This window comes from Nicotiana sylvestris, chromosome 7, assembly GCF_000393655.2.
Source record: "Nicotiana sylvestris chromosome 7, ASM39365v2, whole genome shotgun sequence".
Lineage (NCBI taxonomy): Eukaryota > Viridiplantae > Streptophyta > Magnoliopsida > Solanales > Solanaceae > Nicotiana > Nicotiana sylvestris.
Genome location: NC_091063.1, coordinates 129,305,313 through 129,325,783, shown reverse-complemented (window position 1 = coordinate 129,325,783; position 20,471 = coordinate 129,305,313). Strand labels below are relative to the sequence as shown.

Below are 20,471 nucleotides of genomic sequence, written 5' to 3'. Positions count from 1 at the left end.
TCATTTCGTCATCTTTCTAGCATCTATTTTCAGCATCTCAATTATGTATGCTTCCAAAGAGCCAAACATTTGATTTGCTTATGGATAAGATTACTATGAGAGTATATATACAATTTTCATTCTCATCGTCAGCTTCCTTGAAATATGTTACAGGAGGTAGAGATTGTTTCGTAGCATCAAAGTTGCAGTGCAACAATTTTCTAAATAGTCATGCCAATCTTGGTCCAAGTGATCTTTTTGTCCTGCAATCTTTGCTTTAATGCTATTCACTATTATCCAATTTGCAACAAAATTTGCTCCATTGATTAGCAAGTCAGCTTCGTTTAAAGATTGTAACTGAAACCATGGAAGTCAAGGAATAATGCTTGCCAACAACATTATATAAATTATGGAAATAAAGAGTAGTTCATCTGTACAAATTGAACCAAGGGATGAGATGAGGAAAAAAAAAGTAGAGAGGAAATTGAACTAAAGCAGCACACCGAGAGGAAAAAAGGGGGGAGAAAATTACAAAATAGAAACAATGAATAACGGATATTTACACCTTTCTTTACCTATTTATCAAATTATTTGCTAAAGCCTCCTCCAATATGTTGAACTTTTCCCAACTTGGCACCACTCGTTGCAGAGGCTCAATGAATAAGTAGCACAAGACCTCAATGAGCTGATCAGCGTTTCACAGATGTTAACCGTCACTTTTTTTTTGGCAGCTGACCACCTCAACTTAAGTCTGTAAGCACTTTGTTTCTCAATCTTGAATGTTCTCATTGAATTATCTTGTCGGGGCAATTTCATCAGCATAGATTGAAACACAAGCATCTGCTGCTCCAGCAGCAAGCAGCACTTGATAGGGGTGGAAGGTAAGACATCTTACAGAACCTATCTTCTGAGCCATGAAGGTGGACAAATATCTTATGGTGCCTAATTGCTCACCTTCCAGGTTAAAAACTTTTATTAGCTGCTTAGCCGAACCACTTGCTATAAGGGGTGCATGACGATGAACAGCGAGAGCTGTTAGCGATCCCCTATGAGCATCAATTGTTAAGTATGCTTCCTTCAGATTTCTCATATCAAGGAACTGAATATCACCAGCTTGAGAGGCACTGACAATCTAAGAAAAAAGAAAAAAAAGTTCAGGCATTCTTTGGTTTCCAGAAAAATATATCACAAGGATAAAATATTTAACATGAAACCTAAAGGTTTTATCTTTTATTAAGAATGATTAATGGTATGCCAAAAACAAAGAGAAAAGAATTTGAAAGTGTAAATGTGACGAAGATAACAGTGATCACCTTTGCTGGTTCAAGTCCGGGTTGAAAGCCGATCCCCACAACTCTTTCCACTCTTTGGGTGTGAGGCCGTGATGCGCAAACAAGCCTAAACAAATATAATTTTAGCATTAAATGGAAACTGAGACTAGTGTTTCACGCAAAAATAACACATGCATGTAAATCCGCCTGCTAACATACAAGATGAATTACTAGAATGGTTACCCATCTTGGCGTACTGAATTTGGACTCAACAACTGTAAAATCAACGAGAAGATGGATATCTTCTAAAAAACCCTAAAATCACACTCCAAAAGACATGGTTCTCCTACACCACCCACACTCTCTCCAAATGAGACAAAACAAAACTAAAAGTTGGATAATGCAATCTCCATGACATCGCATCAATTATCCTATAGAACCTGCATAGCAAGAAAGCAGAAAAGAAAATCACACCATTTAGTAAGCTTCATACTTACAGTTCAGGCATTCGAATATCAAATAGTTTGACACATCCATCCATAAAGCCAGCAGCAAAGTGTCCCGTGTGAACTTGAGAAGCAGACTGCACAACATCAGAGAGATACAATAAGCATCCATCAGATTAGAATCTATACACTATTCAAATTCTAAGAAACCATATGCTGTCTCCCGTCCAAAAGTGCAAAACACTCACAAGCGCTGCGGAATAGAACCCGTGGATAACTGAAAGGGGGGGGAGGAAAAGGCTAGAATAGAAGAAAAAGTAATGTGAAAAGACTAGAATAGAAGAAAAAGTTGTGTGTGTATATAGTGCCACGGCCACCTCCTTTCAGGAGACTAGCCATGTCTATTTACCTAAAACAGGAGCATCCTAACCTCCCTTTCATTCAAGCCTAAGCATTACAAATAAAGCTGGATGAGTTCTTCATTTCTAGCCTTATAGGTTTATTTATCTTACCATATTATAAGACAGTTCACAGTTCACAGAGTTCAAGAGGCATACACCTCTGGCCAAAACTGAATCATCGTGTATTCATGCTATGCCTTTTAGAGGCAGTATCAGCACTTGATGCTCATCTCTATCAAACTTAGCTGATAACATCAAACTAAATTTAGCATGAACTTAGAAGAATAAATCAATGCCATTCCCTGGTCCAATGTATTGCAATGGATTAGACCACTCTTTTCCACAAACCAGCTTCCAATACAACAGACCTTCCTACATAGGTATACTGTTTATATTATCTATAATAGTTAATGATTTAAAGAGTTATCATAACATCCTGCTTCAAAGTATTGTCCATGGGCACAAAAAGATTTCTATATCTTCCGGAAAAAGTTTCTGCAAAAAAATATATACTGGAAAAAAGTTTGTGCATAAAGAAAACACGTTGGATAGTCTATAGTTTTTTGAAGTCTGGAGTGCTTTGTGAGTGAGAAAAGAACCTTTGTGTGGAAACACCCTCAAAATACTTCTTCAGATAACAGCTTTTTTAAAAAAGTTTTGGGTATACTTCTTAAAACACTTTACCAAACACGTTTGGGAAACGTTCAGCAAGATTTCAGAAAATTTCCCACAAACAAATGCCACGCAAATCTTTATCCAGTACAGGCGTCACATATCAAGTGGCACATACAACTTGCCAGAGACATTTGCGCCACCAAAAATGTCTAAATAGGAATTGAAGAAACATGCGTTTTTTGGTATCTCATGCAGCATCACTATGCTGGGCAATCTATCCTAATGTTTTATCTATTATTTAAAAATTAGTGTGCACATAGAGCATTAGAATCCTAAAGGTAATTGATCATATATATTAGTTCCATAAAATCTTAGGAGAAATGCCGAAAACTCACCAATGCTGAGATGCTGCAATCTGAGGATGTTGGAATTGTATTAACAAGCTGTTCTTTATCAAGATCCCAAGCCATGATTGACGAAACTTCACCAGATGAAAACTGGTAACAAATTGAAAAGGATGTATTAGTACATAATAGCACAAATGTGAGAGACAAGGATAGTGCAGTAACTCGATGAACTATGATATGTTACATCCAAGTAAATGGGAAACAGAGCAATTGTAACACAAAAGAGTATGCTGCGTCCAAACAAATGGAAAAATTACAATTACAATCCATAGGCCTTTTTAAGAATATATCTTGTTCAGACTTTGAAGGGGATGTTTCTTTGAGTTTCTTGCTCGGGTCTTCTATGCATGATTGCACAATGGATCCCCCTTGGATGTTTTTTCTCCTAATAAACTATTTACCTATCAAAAGATCACATCTAACCAAATGGAACTGAAGGTACTTGTCCATTCATATATTAATATCTGAAATGGCTAATATTACACAGTATTACCAGATATCCAGACTGCTGCTGCCAATCCACAACAGCATTCACACTACGCACACCAGGTCGGTGACCTTGAATGGAAGAGAATGCAGAAACTAGTCTTTGTCGCCCTCTTACAGTATAGTCTTTCCAAATCCGTATGTTCCCATCACCTTTTATGAATGAAAGTTTGTTAAGATTTTAGGCATCAATGATAAATATAAATTAAACATCTGTGGCAGCAAATCTTTACTTGAAGCAACAAGGAGCAGACTCTCATCTAGCTCATTCACAAGGCAAAGCTTTGAAATTCCTTTATCAGGGTAACCATGGTTGTCAAAGCTGTTAAGAAGGGTAGCCTCCTCGTAATTCCATATCCTGTTCACAAAGACATAAGGGGCATGATATTCTATGCATCACATACAAATACATATTTGGGAAGATAAAATTTTAGTTAATCGATGCTCTTTTACCGCATCAAAGCAACTTAATATCTCAAACTTAATGGTCAGAAACATTAAAAAGCCCGTGAATTGATACAGGTACAGCGAAGCAATGATGCCTCTGATGGAACAAATTGAAACGTCATTAACTACCCTTTGATCTATTAATTTGCTAAAACCGAACAAGAAACCTAACTCAAAACCAACTTTAAAGAGAAATTGGAAACATTTCAATGCGAACGCCGAACGACACACTCCAAGAAATGTTAACCACGCTCTTTTTTTCTTTTTTTTGGGGGGGGGGGGGGGCTTCCAGTAGGTCTTGTGTTCTTTTACAAATTTACTTGTATTCAGGAGTTCCACTTGCTATTGACTGTTTACTGACAGACTCAGTTGAAATTGCAGATAACTAAGATAGCACCTGAACCAACCTATACCTTCCAGTATTTTCAAGAACATAGTGAACAAGATATTACAGGAATAATGGCTTTTGACCTTTTGATTTTTTTTAATTTTTTTTTGGTTTCATATTGAAAAAGTAATTCGATAAGATTCTTCTACCTGATTCTTTCACTCTCATCTGCTGCAATAACGATAGGTGAGAAGGGCTGCAGCAAAGCAGTTTTGGTGCCGGTCTGGAACTTAGTATCCCAACTAGCGATTTGATTGTGTAGTTTGCTTACTGCTGAGACAGAAAAAGCATTGCTCATATTAAAATTTAGACTTCATTTTATATTAAAAAAATTGGAGAAGGACTATATGATAACAATTATGACAAACTCAAGCGAAAGAAGGAATGGAAACAAAAGGGAAAGACACGCGAACTGAAGTACACTCACAAGAATGTTGGCATTTTGCAATGAGGTCAATGGCCAACTTTTCCTTATCTTCCCTTCTAGCAATCATCTCTTCACTATCATCAGCTGCAGTAAGAAGTGGCTTTGAGAAGTGGCCACAACTCCAGTTGTAGATGGTTGATTGGGGAAGAAAACTGCGTTCTGAAGCTCCAGCAGAACCCAACAATGGGTCAGCTAATCCTGAGTCTTGAGAGTGCATAAGGTTGGGCCTGAACTCCAAAGAACAAACTCTTCGCATTCCTGTTAAGTAACTGGGCCGCGGGGGACTAACAGGAGGAGTTCTAAAAGTCAGAGGTAAATGCCCTGCAATAACAGCATATTAGAAAAAGGGTATTAAATGAGGCCAGAGTCACTTCAATAAAAAATAATAAAAATTGGACAATAATTTCCATGAAAACCCTAAAATTACCTCCATTCATGTCAAACCAAGATGAAGATCGAGCCAATCCAGCATAACCGGTGTTTGGAGCTATTGTGGATTCACCGGTTGACTTAACTGATTTGGCAACAACCTGTTCAATCCCAATAATGGAAAGGACTCTCCGGCCAAGACCTGCAATACGTGGTGACGGATCCTTTGCCAAGGCACACATAGCCAGTACACACTGAGAATAGAGTGCATTGTCTAGAGGCCTTGGTCTTGTATGATTTACAACACCATTGGTAACAGCATCATTCAAGATTCCGGAATCAGAATGTTGAGAGGAATCATCAGATAAAGGGGATCCATGTATGATGCCGGGTGTTGCAAGGGGGCTGCTAGTCGAGACTCTCCCATCGCGAGATATGGACTGACTGTCACCCCCCACCCTCAGTAAAGGAGGAATAGGAGACGGAACTCTACTTCCATGTGGAATACAGTGAGTTGGGGTTGTATACCCACTACCTGAACTCTTGACCGCGAAAGAAGGCAAGGAAGTTAGCAAGGAATTGGACTGAGGCTTCCAATATGCAGCGGCGACTGACTTCAGGTGCTTGTTATGCCCAAAGGCAAAACGTGCCAAAGCTGCAAAGATGAAAAGAACATGAACCCAACTCCTACCAGTGTTAGAATTTCTGTAAATAGCAGTGATTACACTAAAAAGGTACAATATTATAGGGTGTACACACAAAAGCAAGAAAGGACTAATGAGGGAAAATCAGAGAACTAGACATGATTGTAAGGCAGCTGATACTCGCATTTTGCATCAAAGAATCAGAACTCATCAAGCATGATGAAGCAACTTTCAGGCTGAACTACTTGCACTGCTAAGAATACAACTGAACAACCAGAGAAAAGTTTCAGAAATGGATATCATTTTTTTTCTTTTCCTTTCTCCTATTTTAAAGCAAATTAAAGATATTTGAACAAAGAAGTGACATGATGATAAAGAATGATATTTTTGGCATCAGGTTCCACCATCAAAGTGAAAGATAAACAAAATTCATAATAGGGACTGATACCATGCATAAGGCACCTCATCATACAGAACTGTAAAGGCAGGTCTCTAAAGGCAAATGTTTCCAAATAATACTGCAACTAAAAATATTTTTCTTTCTAGCAAATAAAGACCAAATATTGGGAAATGAAGGTGGAAACACGGTAAGTGTATCAAAATGAACAGTCTTCACTCTTCAGGTAGAACAGTCAGCAACAGCATACCTACAGCAACCTCTGCTCGAACCAAAGGGCTTCCGTCAGAAGCAACACTTAGAAGGCTCTTTATTATACTGACTTCAGTCCTAACCTTCTCCTCATCATCACAGTCTTCATCCCCTCCAACACCATCCCCAGCTGAGACAAATCCAACATCGAGTAAAGTTCCTAGAGCGAAAATAGCTGCAGCACGGACCTGAAATAATAAATTTTAAACTACTAGTCAAAATCCAAATATTTAATTGAGGACCAACTTGCATCCACTCAACAGAAAATTAAACAACAAACCTCAGGTTGGGGCTCAGACAGCAGAGGAGCAAATATTGCTGGTGCATCTGCCTGCAAACCTAGCACTTGTGCCTCTGTGAAATCCTCCCAAAGTTTTCCCAGACAAAGGCACAGCCATTGAAGAAAAAGTGGTTCAGTTTGTGCATCATTAGGGGTCGATCCCTGAAGATGCTTCAAGCAGACATGTATAAGACCCGCTTCAGTACAGGCCTCCTGACCCCGTCTGTGACCATCCACAATGACTGCCAAAACAAATGCAGCCATTGCCCTTTGCTCTGGATAAGCCTCCACACTGTCAAGAAATCTAATGAAATACGCATGTCCTCCATCCTTTACAAGGTCAACCTGGCAAGACTGTTGACTCAAAGGAAAACAATAATCTAATTAGTGCAGAATTAGAAGATCAGAACAAATAACTAATACAGGATAAATACAGGTAACAACCTAAGACAAAGAGAGAAAATTTAGTAAGGTGGCATGACAAAAGAAACCACTTTTACTTGCTGAAGAGCTTATGACATCATAACTTACAAAAACAGAAAACAATACTCCACAGCTGTAACAGACTCCAAAATTAGAGTAGCTAAATTTGAGTAAAATCAGAATAAAGAATATAAATTTAAATATGAGCTTGTTAGATCTAGCAACATTTTGATCCGTTATGTTCACAGCAGCAGATACTACTACACCTTACAGTTATCCTCGAAATAAAATTACTACTATTTCATTGTTTCAATTTATGTGACAAGTTTGAAGATACGAATTTAAAAATAAAAAATATTGAATCCCGTAGTAATAAGATTTTATGTAATATTTGTGTGATAAAATGAAATTTTGAGTTACCATTAAATTATTTCTAATTTTAGAGCTACCAAACGAACTAAAAATTACTACCAGATAAATTGGAGCAGAAAGAGTTTCATTGTTAGATATTTAGATAATCAAATATTTTCTCTATTTGACATTGATGTTTTGGATTGATCATCTACTGCATGTGTCCTAAATTTCTTTATATTCGGTTTTTTGTTATTTTTTAATCATTATTAATTAAAAGCAGGAGTTAGTTCGATATATATATATATATATATATATTCCGTCTCTTCTGAAATCCCATAAAATAAGAAGATAACAAAAGAAAAAGAAATTATTGATAGACCTGCTTTTGGATTAGAATTTGGCTTAAATTTTGGAAGAATTGATTATATGTGTTATCGATCAAAGAATTGTTTGTAAAAAATATTGATCAGCCTTTACTTATTTTTTTTCTATTCTTAACAATAGACCAGTTGATCCCAAAAAAATGAATTAAAATATTGGGGGGGGGGGGGGGGGGAAGTAACACACAAAACTATCGGAAATCAGCGGCAAGATCTCCACCTCTTGCTCTCCAATTAGAGCTTAGTTCAATGAAAGAGGCTGGAGATTTTAGGTCTATTTTCATCACAGAAAGTATCACTCCGTTCTTTCAAAAGTCTGCTTTGTACACCAAAGAAAAGCACTTTAACAGTTTAAATAACACAAAAAGTTACAAACTCGTGTCCTATTGATCTCCAAAAACATGGCAAAGTGTCACAACATAAAATTAAAAAAAAAATAGAAAAACAATAAGACATGGATGGAGTCCACTGTCAGCAGGTGTTTGATTGTAAAGCCAAATTTTGGTGTGTGTGCTTCTTAGATAATAATAACAACAAAAAAGAGAGAAAAGGAGAACTTCGTATAAGAAAAAATAAACATAGGAAATGAAATATTAGACAGCACAAGTGATGAATTACAACCAAATCATGTACCTTATCTAGTGCAAGGATCTTCGTCCAGATGAAGACGAGAATTTGTCTAAGTTCAGGAGTGGTGGTTTGCAAAAGCTTAAGAACATAAGGAAATATTCCTACAGACAAGGCCTGGAAGGAAGCAAATTGTTGACTTAAATATTAGTCACAAAGTAGATGCCACAACCAATTACAGAAAGAGGAAACGTGCAGCCACCTTACCAGATCTACAGCCCAAGGTCCCATATCGAGAAATCTTCCAAGAAGTACAAGTGCACGGAACCTGTGGCATTGACTAAGTAACACCTAATAACAAAGAAGATTGGTTACAGAGGCATGCAAGGGGGAAAATGCACAAAGCTAGCGAAACCACTGAATGTAAAGAAAGCCTAATATGACCAGCCAAAATAGCAAAGACCACTAGCAGCTCATATTTGAGGAACTATAGTTATCATGTCTCTGTACATATCTTTAGAGCCCGTTTGGACATAAGAAAATTTTCTCTTTTTTCCAAAAAAAAAATTACTTTTTTCCGAAATCAGTGTTTGTTCATAAAATTTTCAATTTTCACTTGAAGATGCATTTTAGAAATTTTCAAAAATTTGAAGAACTCCAAAAAGCTGTTTTTCAAAATTCACTCAAATCACTCACAAAACTTCAAAAACAGCCCAAAATTATATTCATGTCCAAACACAACTCTAAATTTCAAATACCATTTTCACTTGAAAACTTTCACCATTTCTTGGAATTTTACAATTCTTATGTCCAAACGCCCACTTAGTGTCACAAGGACAAACATTAAGTAAATCAACACCTATTTCATAATTCAAATGCAAAAACTCTGCTCAACCAGCAAATAATACCAACAGCAATATCTGCTCCGACAGACATGATGCATTTCTTTAACCTCAACAATGACACTACAAAAAGCATTGCTGCTAACCCAAAACTTTAGTAACTCGCATCGGATTGATTTCTAAGTAGATACAAAGTAAGATTGACCACAATCATTTAAAAAAAAAAAAAGTGCACTAATCTACTGGACATGGATAGATCACTTCCTCTTTTCAGGAGACATGGGAAGAAAGTTCAATATTCACATAAAAAGAAGCCTACGAAAGAACTGGAAAACACATGTTGTGCCAAGAATATTAAACCAGCATTAGGCGGCCTTAGAAATGAGTCAATGCCACCAGGAAAAAGTTAAATCATTCCCACATCTCAACCTAACACAGGGAGATGCTTCAAGCATTCCACAGCAACATGCCAAAGCATTCTTTGATATTTTCTATCAAAGACAGAAGAGACAGCAGCCAGCGCTTTTATCAAGTCAATAAAAAAGAAAAACAATTTTTTGAATTTGTTGATAAATATGGAACAAAAGCTATTGATCCAAATGGTTTATGAATTTGACAACAGCATGGAGTATCTAATATTTTTATCCCACCTTTTCATCAAATTATTAAAGACATAGGAGTTGACAGGAGATGCGGGGCGGATGGAACCTACATCCCAGAAAATTTACTTAAAGTCACCACAAGATGGCAAGAAGAACCAAGGAGAGCTCCTCATTTGATTTGGACCATGAGAAATTTCCTACCTGTAGCACTATGGGCAACTGCTCTGGAGGCTTTTTATCCTTTGATCCATGGTCAAGCCATACTTCAAAAGCTGTCAACTGCTCCGTGAAAAATGGACTTGGCTGAAGACATACAAACACAGGCAATATGTAAGTCCTATATATAATATTCTTGTGGAAGTTGGAACTATGAGCATACATATCAACAGATGGTAAAGCAATATGCCCACCTGAAATTCTGCATTGGGATCCTCAACTAAAATTGGAAGCTGTGAAAGACAGATTTCTGCTGCCATGTCCCATGCATCCCTATCATACATGTAGACCACAAGTGAGAGAAGGGTAAATATGAATTTTAGTAATGAGTAACTATTTAATGTAGTTACCACATATGGTGCTGATGAGTAGGTGGTAGCATTGGGTATGAAACCGGTGAACAATTTGCCGAGCGCATGATTCTTTCAGCAAGCAAAAAGTTTCTGAACAAACTAGCAACTAATAGATCTTGCCTAAACAATCTCTGAAACAGCTCTGCATGTTTGGAACTCATACTTCAGAAAGAAATTAACACGCTTAAATCATGATATCTGCATCAATCTAAATAATCTATTCCATTACCATGTGGCAGAACATTCCAGGCAATTGTGTCAGTAACTGCAGTAAAAATCCAATTCAGTTCGCCTAGAAGTGTCTTCCGATCAGTTTGCCGGCCAGGAATTCTATCAATCAGAGAGTAATCAAGCGACTCTCGGAGCAATGAACGGGTGCAAAACCTAGAAGCCAAACACACAAGATAGTGAGATTTAAATGGCTAGTAATTTTTGCAAGAAAAAAAATGTAGCTATCACACTTTAACAAATGCCACTTATTTAGCAGAAGCAAATGCATCAATGTAAAAAGAGAGAAGTAGCACATTAGGTTTAAGGACGTAACAACACATACGAGCAAGTAAAAGATAGTTAAGCATTTACTTAGAACACTAACATTATGAAAATTCACTAAGATGTCATTATCTATTTCCTATTAAACAGATTGGCCCGAGAGATAACCGTTATTTTCTTGTTATTTTTTTCTTTTTTTGTTGCTACAGAGGCTATCATTAACTGTGAACATGTAGGCGAACCTATAAATTTTTTTCCAAAAGAGGAGAAAAAAAGTGAAAGGGAGAGGGAGAGGGAAAGAGAGGAACTATGTAACATCACAAAGTGAAAATGAAAAGTGAAACTATACTAATTTTCCATCACCCAAGAATTACAACTGTGCTTGATCCACTGAAGAATTGGACAAGTGAAGAAAGAGGGGCAGAAAGAGGAAAAAGAAGAAAGCATAAACAATTGTTGAGAGCATGTCACCATCTCAATGCCATTTTGATGGGTGTGGTGAGGCAGGAAGTAAATACATCGGCTGGAAACTCAGCACTCTGAGGAAGCGTCTCATGTGCTTCACAAGCAGCAAGCAGAATACAATCCCTTGCAGAAGTTCCAGAAGAACCAGAAGCAGTCCAGTCCTGAAGCTGATCAAACAAATTGCATTGAAACTAATTAGAGGGCCAGTAGGAATGGATAGATCAGTACCACGTCACGAAGTACAATTTTTCTTTTTCTATGAAGACACAAAATACATGACGTAAACTAGCAATTAAGAGTAAACCTCTATGAAGGCATTAACAATCATCCCAGCAGCAGAGCAGTCAAACACATAGATCGATGGTGTCTTCAACCAGGAATCCAAGTCGCTGATTGGCAAAGGGATATACTGCGTATAACTCTAAAACAAACACCCAAATAAGAAAAGACAAATATCACCCACAGCCCTGAGAAAGCAATCTGGGTAAGAAAGTAAACCTTATTAAATAGCCAAATTTCACCATTGGCTGTAGGTTTAGGTACACCATGTCCATTATAATGGAAAAGAACTCGTTCTGACTTGGCATACTTTCGACAAGTTGTGCAAAGTTTCTTGACTTCATCAACAGTAGGATCCAAGGAAATCTTATACTTAGCCTGCATATGGTTACATAAATGTTTTGTCATTATAACTACTCATTCACCATCAAATTAGTAGCAAAAACATTTTCTTACCCGAGGTTGCCACCTCTCGTATTGTTGGTTCAAAGTTCTCCCAATTGTTTCAAGTGCTTTTTGAGGTGCCATCGAAAATGGATCTGTAAAACAAGCAGTAATAAATACCATTAATTACTAGCCTATTAAAGAATTTCAAGCACTAATCTTAGAAAATTAAGCTGGAAAGCAAAAAAAAAAAAAAGGACAGCCTAGTTATCAAATTATATCTTATAACCCCTCAGAGAATATGATACCTGCACAATGAAATTTTGCTGAGATAAAAACATCCACATTCCTTCAAGTAAAACAGACTCCGCCAAGAAGAACCGTCATCAATTGTTTTTATTTAATTTGAAGTTCTGGAAAAAAAAGGGCAGCCCGGTGCACAAAGCATCCCGCATTCACGCAGGGTCTGGGGAAGGGCCGCACACCTAGGGGTGTGATGTAATCAACCTAGCCTAATGCAAGTATTAGTGGCTGCTTCACTTACTTACCAAAAACAGATCCATCATTTACCCCTACCATGACTCCATGAGACATGAAGCTGATAGCAATAAGAGATTCTTACTGGATCCAGTTAAAGTCCGGCAAATGCTTTGAACAAAGCGAAGAAGACAAAAGGACGGAGACACATTGAGAAGACGAGGAAGACAAACTGAAGCAGAAGATGTAGGAAAATGAAGGAAAAGGCAGAAAGTTACAAGACTAGGAACGAAAATCCAGGTACTTTGTTCTCTTTCTTCCTTACCTTTTTCTCTGTGCGAAATCGACCAGCGACTCAGCTCGAGGTCTTCATCTCTGTTAGACTCTGAATGCTAACAATGCCCGAAATCTACTCGATCGAAATATGCCATAGGGACAAAGCACATTTTAAGACAGACTAAAATGTCAGCCAGGGGAAGAAAAACCTTGCTAGGAGAAGCCTAGATTAGGTAGTTTTGAAATTTCCCAATGTAGCGGAGCTGCTTGAGGGACTGTTCCTATGGATCTTACTTATCAAAATGGTACTTCTCTGAATCACTGATACGACATCTTCATCTGAAATTATGGTGTATTTTTTATTTATAACAGTGGTGTCCGGGTCAGCTTACATGCACCTCAACTTATTCCACGGTACCTACTACCTCCCACCAACACTGGAGGTTTCTGCTTATCTTTCAAAGCCAAATGTCACGACACAGTTCTAAAGCATGGATAAATTTCAAAGAAAGATGAGGTTTCAGAAGGATCTATAAATTGGTTGCATCCATGACATATTCTACTATTGCTGACAGAAAGGTCGCAGAATGCAACCAATCTCTACCGGAAAAGCAGACATTCTTGATGGCATGTCACATCCTTTATGCAGACTCCCCCCCGGGTATTAATAGAATTACCCAGATTTTAAAGAAGTTTAACTGAGGTTCTCTTTTTTTTTGGTTTGGATGGAGTGCTTTAACTGAGGTTCTACATGAGTTAAATATTGCCCTTATGAATTTAAAGTTTATACGAGAGTGGTGATCCTACCATCAAGTTTAATACGGTTTGTTATCAAGGAACAAACGGAAACTTTGAGGAATGAACTTCCTAGGCTTCATGAGAAGTCTATCCTGAAAGTCCAGGTTGCTTTCCTAACAAATCCTCCTGGAACATATCAAATTCAAGTCGCCTTTGTACACTTTACCAATAGCTAATTCTTGAGAAGTTGTATCTATAGTCCTAAGTCCTTTCAGCAAATATCTCTATCACAATGCAAGTAAGAAGATTGAAAAGCTATAATCCTTTAGAAGAGCAGGGTCTCACTTTAAAACAAATTTACCACTGAGATTATTTTTCTTAGGGGAAAAGGGAATATTATGGTCAATCATCATGGACAATCATCCTTCAGGATATAAAAGGTATTGCTGAAAATTACAAAATGTAAATAGAATGAAATAAAGTATATTCATTAAAACAAAATATTAGCAAAAAGAACAGTAGCTGGTTATATTACAAGCAGAAGAAGAAGAAGAAGGAGGAGGAGGAGGAGAAACATACCAACCCAACACTCCATTCGAGCACAAGGAGATATCTTTATTACATCAGGTGGATCAACGCTGATGTTTAAACACAAAACAAGGGCAACACATCCCGTCTTCATCTGCAGAAAATTTTGCATGCTAAGATGGACAACAAGGTAAAACATTGGGTGTGTTTACTGCGTGGAGGGTAAGTTCCAAATGCAAGTTATATTAGTGAGATTGTAAAATACAGTTCATCAAGCATTACATCTGTCAAGGAATACTTTAAATATTAAGTAACAAGCAGCAACTAGAAAAAAAATTATCAAACATTTGATGAATCCAAACTCTTTTTTGGACTTTTTTGCAAAACTGTTGTTTCAATCAGCCAGCACTAAGCTGTCTCTTTCTGCAAAGAAGAAAACAATCTCATCTGGATACCAATAACGCGAGAGAACCATGGTACACCATTCAGAAAAGATTATTGAAGGGAACACACTTCATCATAGTGCCTGGAATGAAATTTGGTCCGTAATAGCCTCCGCTTCTCGTCTAGCTAATCTCAATTCAGATTTGAGGGGAGGTAATACCTTTCACAAATTAAAGAATATTGTGGATGACTGTAGTGCAGTCCTATACTCATATGCACATATTTTCTATGCCAACATGGTATTTATTTACCACACTCCCTTTTCTTTATCCTAACAATTAATGAAATGTTTTAGTTGTTTAAGAAAAGGCAATATTAGTTCAGAATGTAGGCTATGGCACTTTTTATTGTAAACTCAAGTATACCCAAAATTTACAGATTTCATCCTAATGCTTGTATTATCTCTATGCTATTATGCATTTCATTGTAGTTATTTTCTTTTGATAATGCATGTTATTTTAGTTATTGAAGGAGCATAAAGGAATAATTACATCTTCAAACTATAGTTCATTGCATCTTAAATATCTAGATTAACACTAAAAAAGGACCTCACAAAGTCATTTTAATTTGGTTATGGGAGGGGCATAACTGAATAATTACTTCTTCAAACTATAGCTCATTTCATTTTAAAAATCTAGATTAACACTAAAAAAGGACCTCACAAAGTCAATTGTATGAGGACTTCGACAGCAACTGTTGTTTAATTTTTGCTTATGATACAACTACTACTAATACTACTATTGAGGCGTCATACTAGTAGTTGTTGCTCTTCTCAAAACAACTATTGCTACTATTACGCCTCAATCCCGAGTTAGTTTGTTTCGGCTATGTGAATCCTTGCTATCCGTGTCACTCAATATAGCTATTTAACACTTGCTTTTTTTATGATGTTAATGTTTTTAAAAGCAAAAAGCGCAAAAGAAGCGACAAGGTTCTAGGAGCTTGAAGCGAAAGCAAGAAGTGAAGTGTACACTCCATTAAAGTAAAGGGCACAATTGCAAAGTTGATATTCAAAGAACCGACCCCTTTTCGTTTGATGGATCAATTTGCCGATCCTTGATTGAAGCGCACATATCTCTGAAGCGATAGCTTCACCTATGACGCGATAACCCCTCACGAGATGTTGCTTCATTGCTTTTACGCGACAAAGCGATTAGCTTTTAATAACACAAGATAATGTTATTGTCCCAGCAAGCTTGCAGACACTTTGACGATATTACTAGGTACCTGCTACCTACCATCAACAGATATTAAGGCTTAGACATATAGAAAGAAATCACTTAGTTTTTTTGTCTCTGCATGGGTTTGAATCGTGTTTTTCCATGATTTTCACTCACTTCCCGCTAAGCGACAGCCTTGGTGCTTACATCTAATATTTGCTTTTGATATTAAAATATATTAAGCCCATTGCGTTTTTCCTTGTGTTGTTTTCTTTCGGGCTATTTCCTGGAAAAACAACGATCCATTTTGTCCCAAATTGAATGATAGCATTTCTTTATTAATCCCTCAAAAGACTATTTATATAGCAAGAAAGTAGTCTTTTACCACATACTGTACTCTAAACAAACGCTCTACTTTCAGACTTTCCAGAAGAACTTCCTACTGAATCCCTCCCATTAAATCAACAAGTGTCTTCATTGACACATAGAGTCCAAATGATTACCCACAAGGGGAATCACTCTTGGGAAGGAGGCTGGTAGAATGGTGATCAGCAATTAATAAGCCTCTTGAAGTCTAATGTTCTAAAGCTTAAAAATTGTGAATATTGTGCAAAAGCTAGCCCGTGAGGGGAAGATTTCCCTATATAAGGAGACCACAACTCATTCCCTTCTGGGACATAACACCTTTCCACACGCCTAGGATTGGACAAATGAAGCTTGGATAACATAAGATAGGGGCCTAACATTGAGAAACACAACAACAGGGAGCGATGTGTCTAGCTCTCATACCATGTGAAGGAAATGGACATTGACCCTAACTAAACCTCAAAAGCTAGCTCATGAGGGGAGGATTACCAAGCCCAGATAAGAAGACCACCACTCATTCCTCAACCAATGTGAGACTCACTTAAAATAAAAAACACACAATGACCCAATAAGTTTCCCCACTAAGTATTCTAGCCCCATTGACTCCTTGTTATCCTACTATGTTAGAAGTCAAAACATGACATTTCAACAGAAAGCGAGGACATTTTTTAACAGACCAACATAAGCATTTAGTCTCATAACAATCCTCCTAATCTTTAAGGAATTATATGTTTAATGTCTTAGTCAGAACAACCTTGATTCTGATGTTCCTGCAATTCTGGGAGACACTATCCACATGTTCCAAGTGCTCTAAATTGAGGTAAGAAAAAAGTAATTTTCCACATTAGTTCATGCCAAAGGCATCAAAAAAGAGCACAATCAGCAACTAGTTTTATGGAAACTCATGTCTAGCTCCCCAACTTAACATCCAAGATGAAAACAAGCTTCAGTTTTACTTGGATACACAAAGGTAGATACTCCTGCAATGATGACAGATGATCACTCATGCTCCCACACAGTACTAATCTTCACCGTCAACCACGAAACATTAAATTAAATCTAATATCCGACAATTCCTTGCAGATCACAGAGTAGAAATCACTAACTGCAAAAGCTGGAATCTCTCATTCGAACCTCCATCTTCCAACTGGCTGTTAGACAAACTTCTTTTATTATTAGATTAAATCTCAGGGCACCCAATTTAATAAGACATCGGCGCTTTTCCAATTTATTTGAATTTTAAGGCAATGCTGTAGCATAAGGTTCACTCTAGAGAAACAAAGCAAGCACGTCTTATCAACTTACAATTGCATAGTAGCATTCAACTTTCAGAAGAAAACCAGCTAACAAATCAAGGAACAACAAACAAGTATGATGCTTTACTGCAACACTAATGTACACTCCTTGTTACATTAACCAAACAATCAATCAACTACGCATTAATTCAACAATATAAATGCTCCACTCAATTCATGCTACATTGAGATAAACAAATGAAAAGAGGCACAACTTACACGGTCCCTAGGCCGCCATTTAGAGACCAAACCGGTATCAGAAGGACCAGAAGGAACACAATCCTCAAAACCATCATGCCTAAGCTCACACAACACAATAGTCTGCGGTAAATAAGCCATACTCGTTGTCGTCGTCATCGCATTATTATCACCACCCACAACTCCACCCCCACCACCAACAACATAGCTGCTACTACTACTAGCAGTAGCAGTAGTATCCAAATCCCTTACATTGTTACTACTCCTTTCTGCTTCATCCTCGTGATGATTGCCAAATTCATCCAAAGCTGCTGATGATTGCGATAACCTCGACGCCATTAAATCCCCCAATGCCATTCAAAATCACACTATCAACAATCAAAAACCTTTAAATCGTGCAATTTTGCCCTAACCTTGCCCTAATCGAACAGATTTTGGAGTAAAACTCATAACACAGATCGATTCAGATACCAAGAAAGTATAAAGTTACCGTTTTTATCCGATAAATGATAATTCGCAAGAAAAATGAGGGTATTTTGGGGATTAATCGAACCGGTGAAAAAGCGATGGAGAGAGAGGGGAACAAGAAGGAAGGAGAATCCAGCTTCGAGAAGCTTCTGGAAAACCCTACAAGAAACCCTAGAAGAAGATGCTGGTGATTTTGCAGAAGAAGAAGAAGAACGAAGAAGAAGGACAGTGCGGCTGTTGAAGCAACAAAACGAGAAAAGAGAGAGAAAGAGAATAGAGTTGTAGTTTTGTATAATAATAAATAATAAATAAATAAATAATAAGAAAAAGTAAGCAATTCGACAAAATATACCAAAAGGGAAAAAATTACAGAGTCGAGTACAAGCGTATATACACAATGTACCATTTCACTCGTCGACTAAGGTGTGACTGGATGTCTCATTTTTTATTTCTAATTAGAAATGAAATGTATTTATCATCTCATCACAAATTAGCATGAATTCGTGATAATAATACTAGTCTAAATCAGTGTTTTAAAAGGCTTTTTTGGGCTTAGTTATGTAAGGCTTAGGCCATAAGCGCTACGTTATGCGTACGCAATACGCCTAATTCTCAATGCATGGGGCTCGTGTAACAGTTGCTAATGCAAATTATGCGTCTATTACCTGATTAGTATTGTTGAATCTCAAAATTTTTAATGAATGAATGATTAAAGTTCTATTCATTAATAAAAATATAAAGGTTGAGAGTAACTCAAAATAATGGGTTATAGTATTATTTATTTGCTAATCAAGAATATCACGAGGGTGAGTATCATTTGAAGAGTCAAATTTTACATCTTCACTTGCTATATCTTAATTAGTTCGATGTCTTTCAAAATTATTAAACTTTTATTATTTTGCTCTGTGAAAGCAATTTTATATTTACTCACAAGGAGTAACATTTTAAATTATAATTTGATGGAATTTAATGATTATTAACTTTTAAAGAGGTAAACTTTGTAATTTGATAACATTTTTAAAAATATTATGATTTTGTTAATCGTTCGAAAGATAAGATGATTTAGTTGATTTTTATCTCATTGTAATTTTAACACTATTTCATTATTTAAATTTATAAAAGATGTCAGATATTTTATTTTTATGTGTTTTTTAATCCCTTGTAATTTTCTTAGGTTTTTAATGTGTTTTATATTTTTTGATAATTATTTTGCTATTTTATTAATTTATAAATTAAAACAATTAAAGATATATGGTGTTTGGATTATACTATTAACCATGGGTTTGGTTTGGATATAGTATTTATTATGGAATAATTTTTAATAAATGTTAATAAAGTTTTAAATAGATCATATATTAGTGTGTGTCCTATAAATATAGTAGCTGATTTAGTGTATGTAGTTAATCATCAGTTCTTATAAGTATAAAGTTTGAATTCACAATCTAATAATGAAATTGGACAAACAATCACGAATGATTGTAGCACATAATTAAATATAATTTATCTTGATTATGGGAATGATTTGAATTCTAATTTTTTGTGCTAGTACATTTTGTATGTATTGAACGGACCAAGTAGAGATAAGTATTTTATATTGACTTAATAAAATAAACTCTCTAGCCATTAAATACACCTATACTCTTAATCTTGATATAATTATTATTAACTTTGTATATTATTATTATTATTTTGATTTATTAAAAGGCGAGATTCTTTCGTAGGTCAATATGCCTGGTAAATTGGATAATAATAATGTATATTGGCGAAGTAATAGTTAGTTGATGGAATCCATGTCTCCATTTAGAGATTGATGATACATATTTATGAAAACTTATAAGTTTTATGTATAAACCTAGACGATGAATTTTGTATCCGACACATGAAATAAGTTAAGTGAAAGTCTAAAGAAAATAATCAATTTGATTAGTATTAGAATCTTAACATGGGGAGTTAAATAAGATTTAATGGATGAATTTCGAAATTGAATAAGGAGTGCAATTACAGAGTGGAATAATTCGTAAATTATTATGGTGGATATTAATTTCAAAAATTAAAAATTAATTTCATAATTAGAAGCCTTGTTAATTAAATTAGGTGGTCCCTGTTGTGCCTAAATAATATGAAATAAATGAATTATTTTTTTGGTGGAAAAGAAAACCCAACAGGTTTTGGAAAGTTAATCCTTAAAACTTGGGTTGTAAATACATAATTTCTCCACATAGAGGTGAGAGAGGATCGGGCCGAAAATTCAGCCATATTTTCCTAAAAATTTTGCCTACACGAAATTGATATTATTTGCGCAACACATTAGAAGAGCATGGAACGTTCGAGGATCATGATTGTGCTGGTAGTGGA

General features: G+C 36.2%; 1 protein-coding gene across 2 annotated transcripts; it reads right to left on the bottom strand.

Moving 5' to 3' along the window:
• Positions 1-351: 351 nt before the first annotated feature.
• On the bottom strand, positions 352-18,397 carry LOC104248319 (regulatory-associated protein of TOR 1-like). Of its 2 annotated transcripts, none has more exons than XM_070152726.1 (23): positions 17,670-18,397; positions 14,237-14,339; positions 12,239-12,321; positions 12,002-12,160; positions 11,808-11,924; positions 11,510-11,670; positions 10,776-10,930; positions 10,544-10,688; positions 10,388-10,466; positions 10,179-10,280; positions 8,801-8,884; positions 8,600-8,710; positions 6,810-7,163; positions 6,528-6,717; positions 5,295-5,891; positions 4,868-5,188; positions 4,590-4,713; positions 3,839-3,963; positions 3,613-3,758; positions 3,108-3,209; positions 1,748-1,833; positions 1,293-1,377; positions 352-1,111 (listed from the first exon to the last, which is right to left on the bottom strand). In XM_070152726.1, the coding sequence occupies exons 1-23, from the start codon at positions 18,003-18,005 to the stop codon at positions 773-775; spliced, it is 4,104 nt and encodes a 1,367-aa protein (XP_070008827.1). In that variant the 5' UTR covers positions 18,006-18,397; the 3' UTR covers positions 352-772. The 2 variants fall into 2 exon arrangements, with proteins under 2 accessions (XP_070008827.1, XP_070008828.1); XM_070152727.1 differs by having other exon boundaries at positions 4,590-4,710.
• Positions 18,398-20,471: the final 2,074 nt, after the last annotated feature.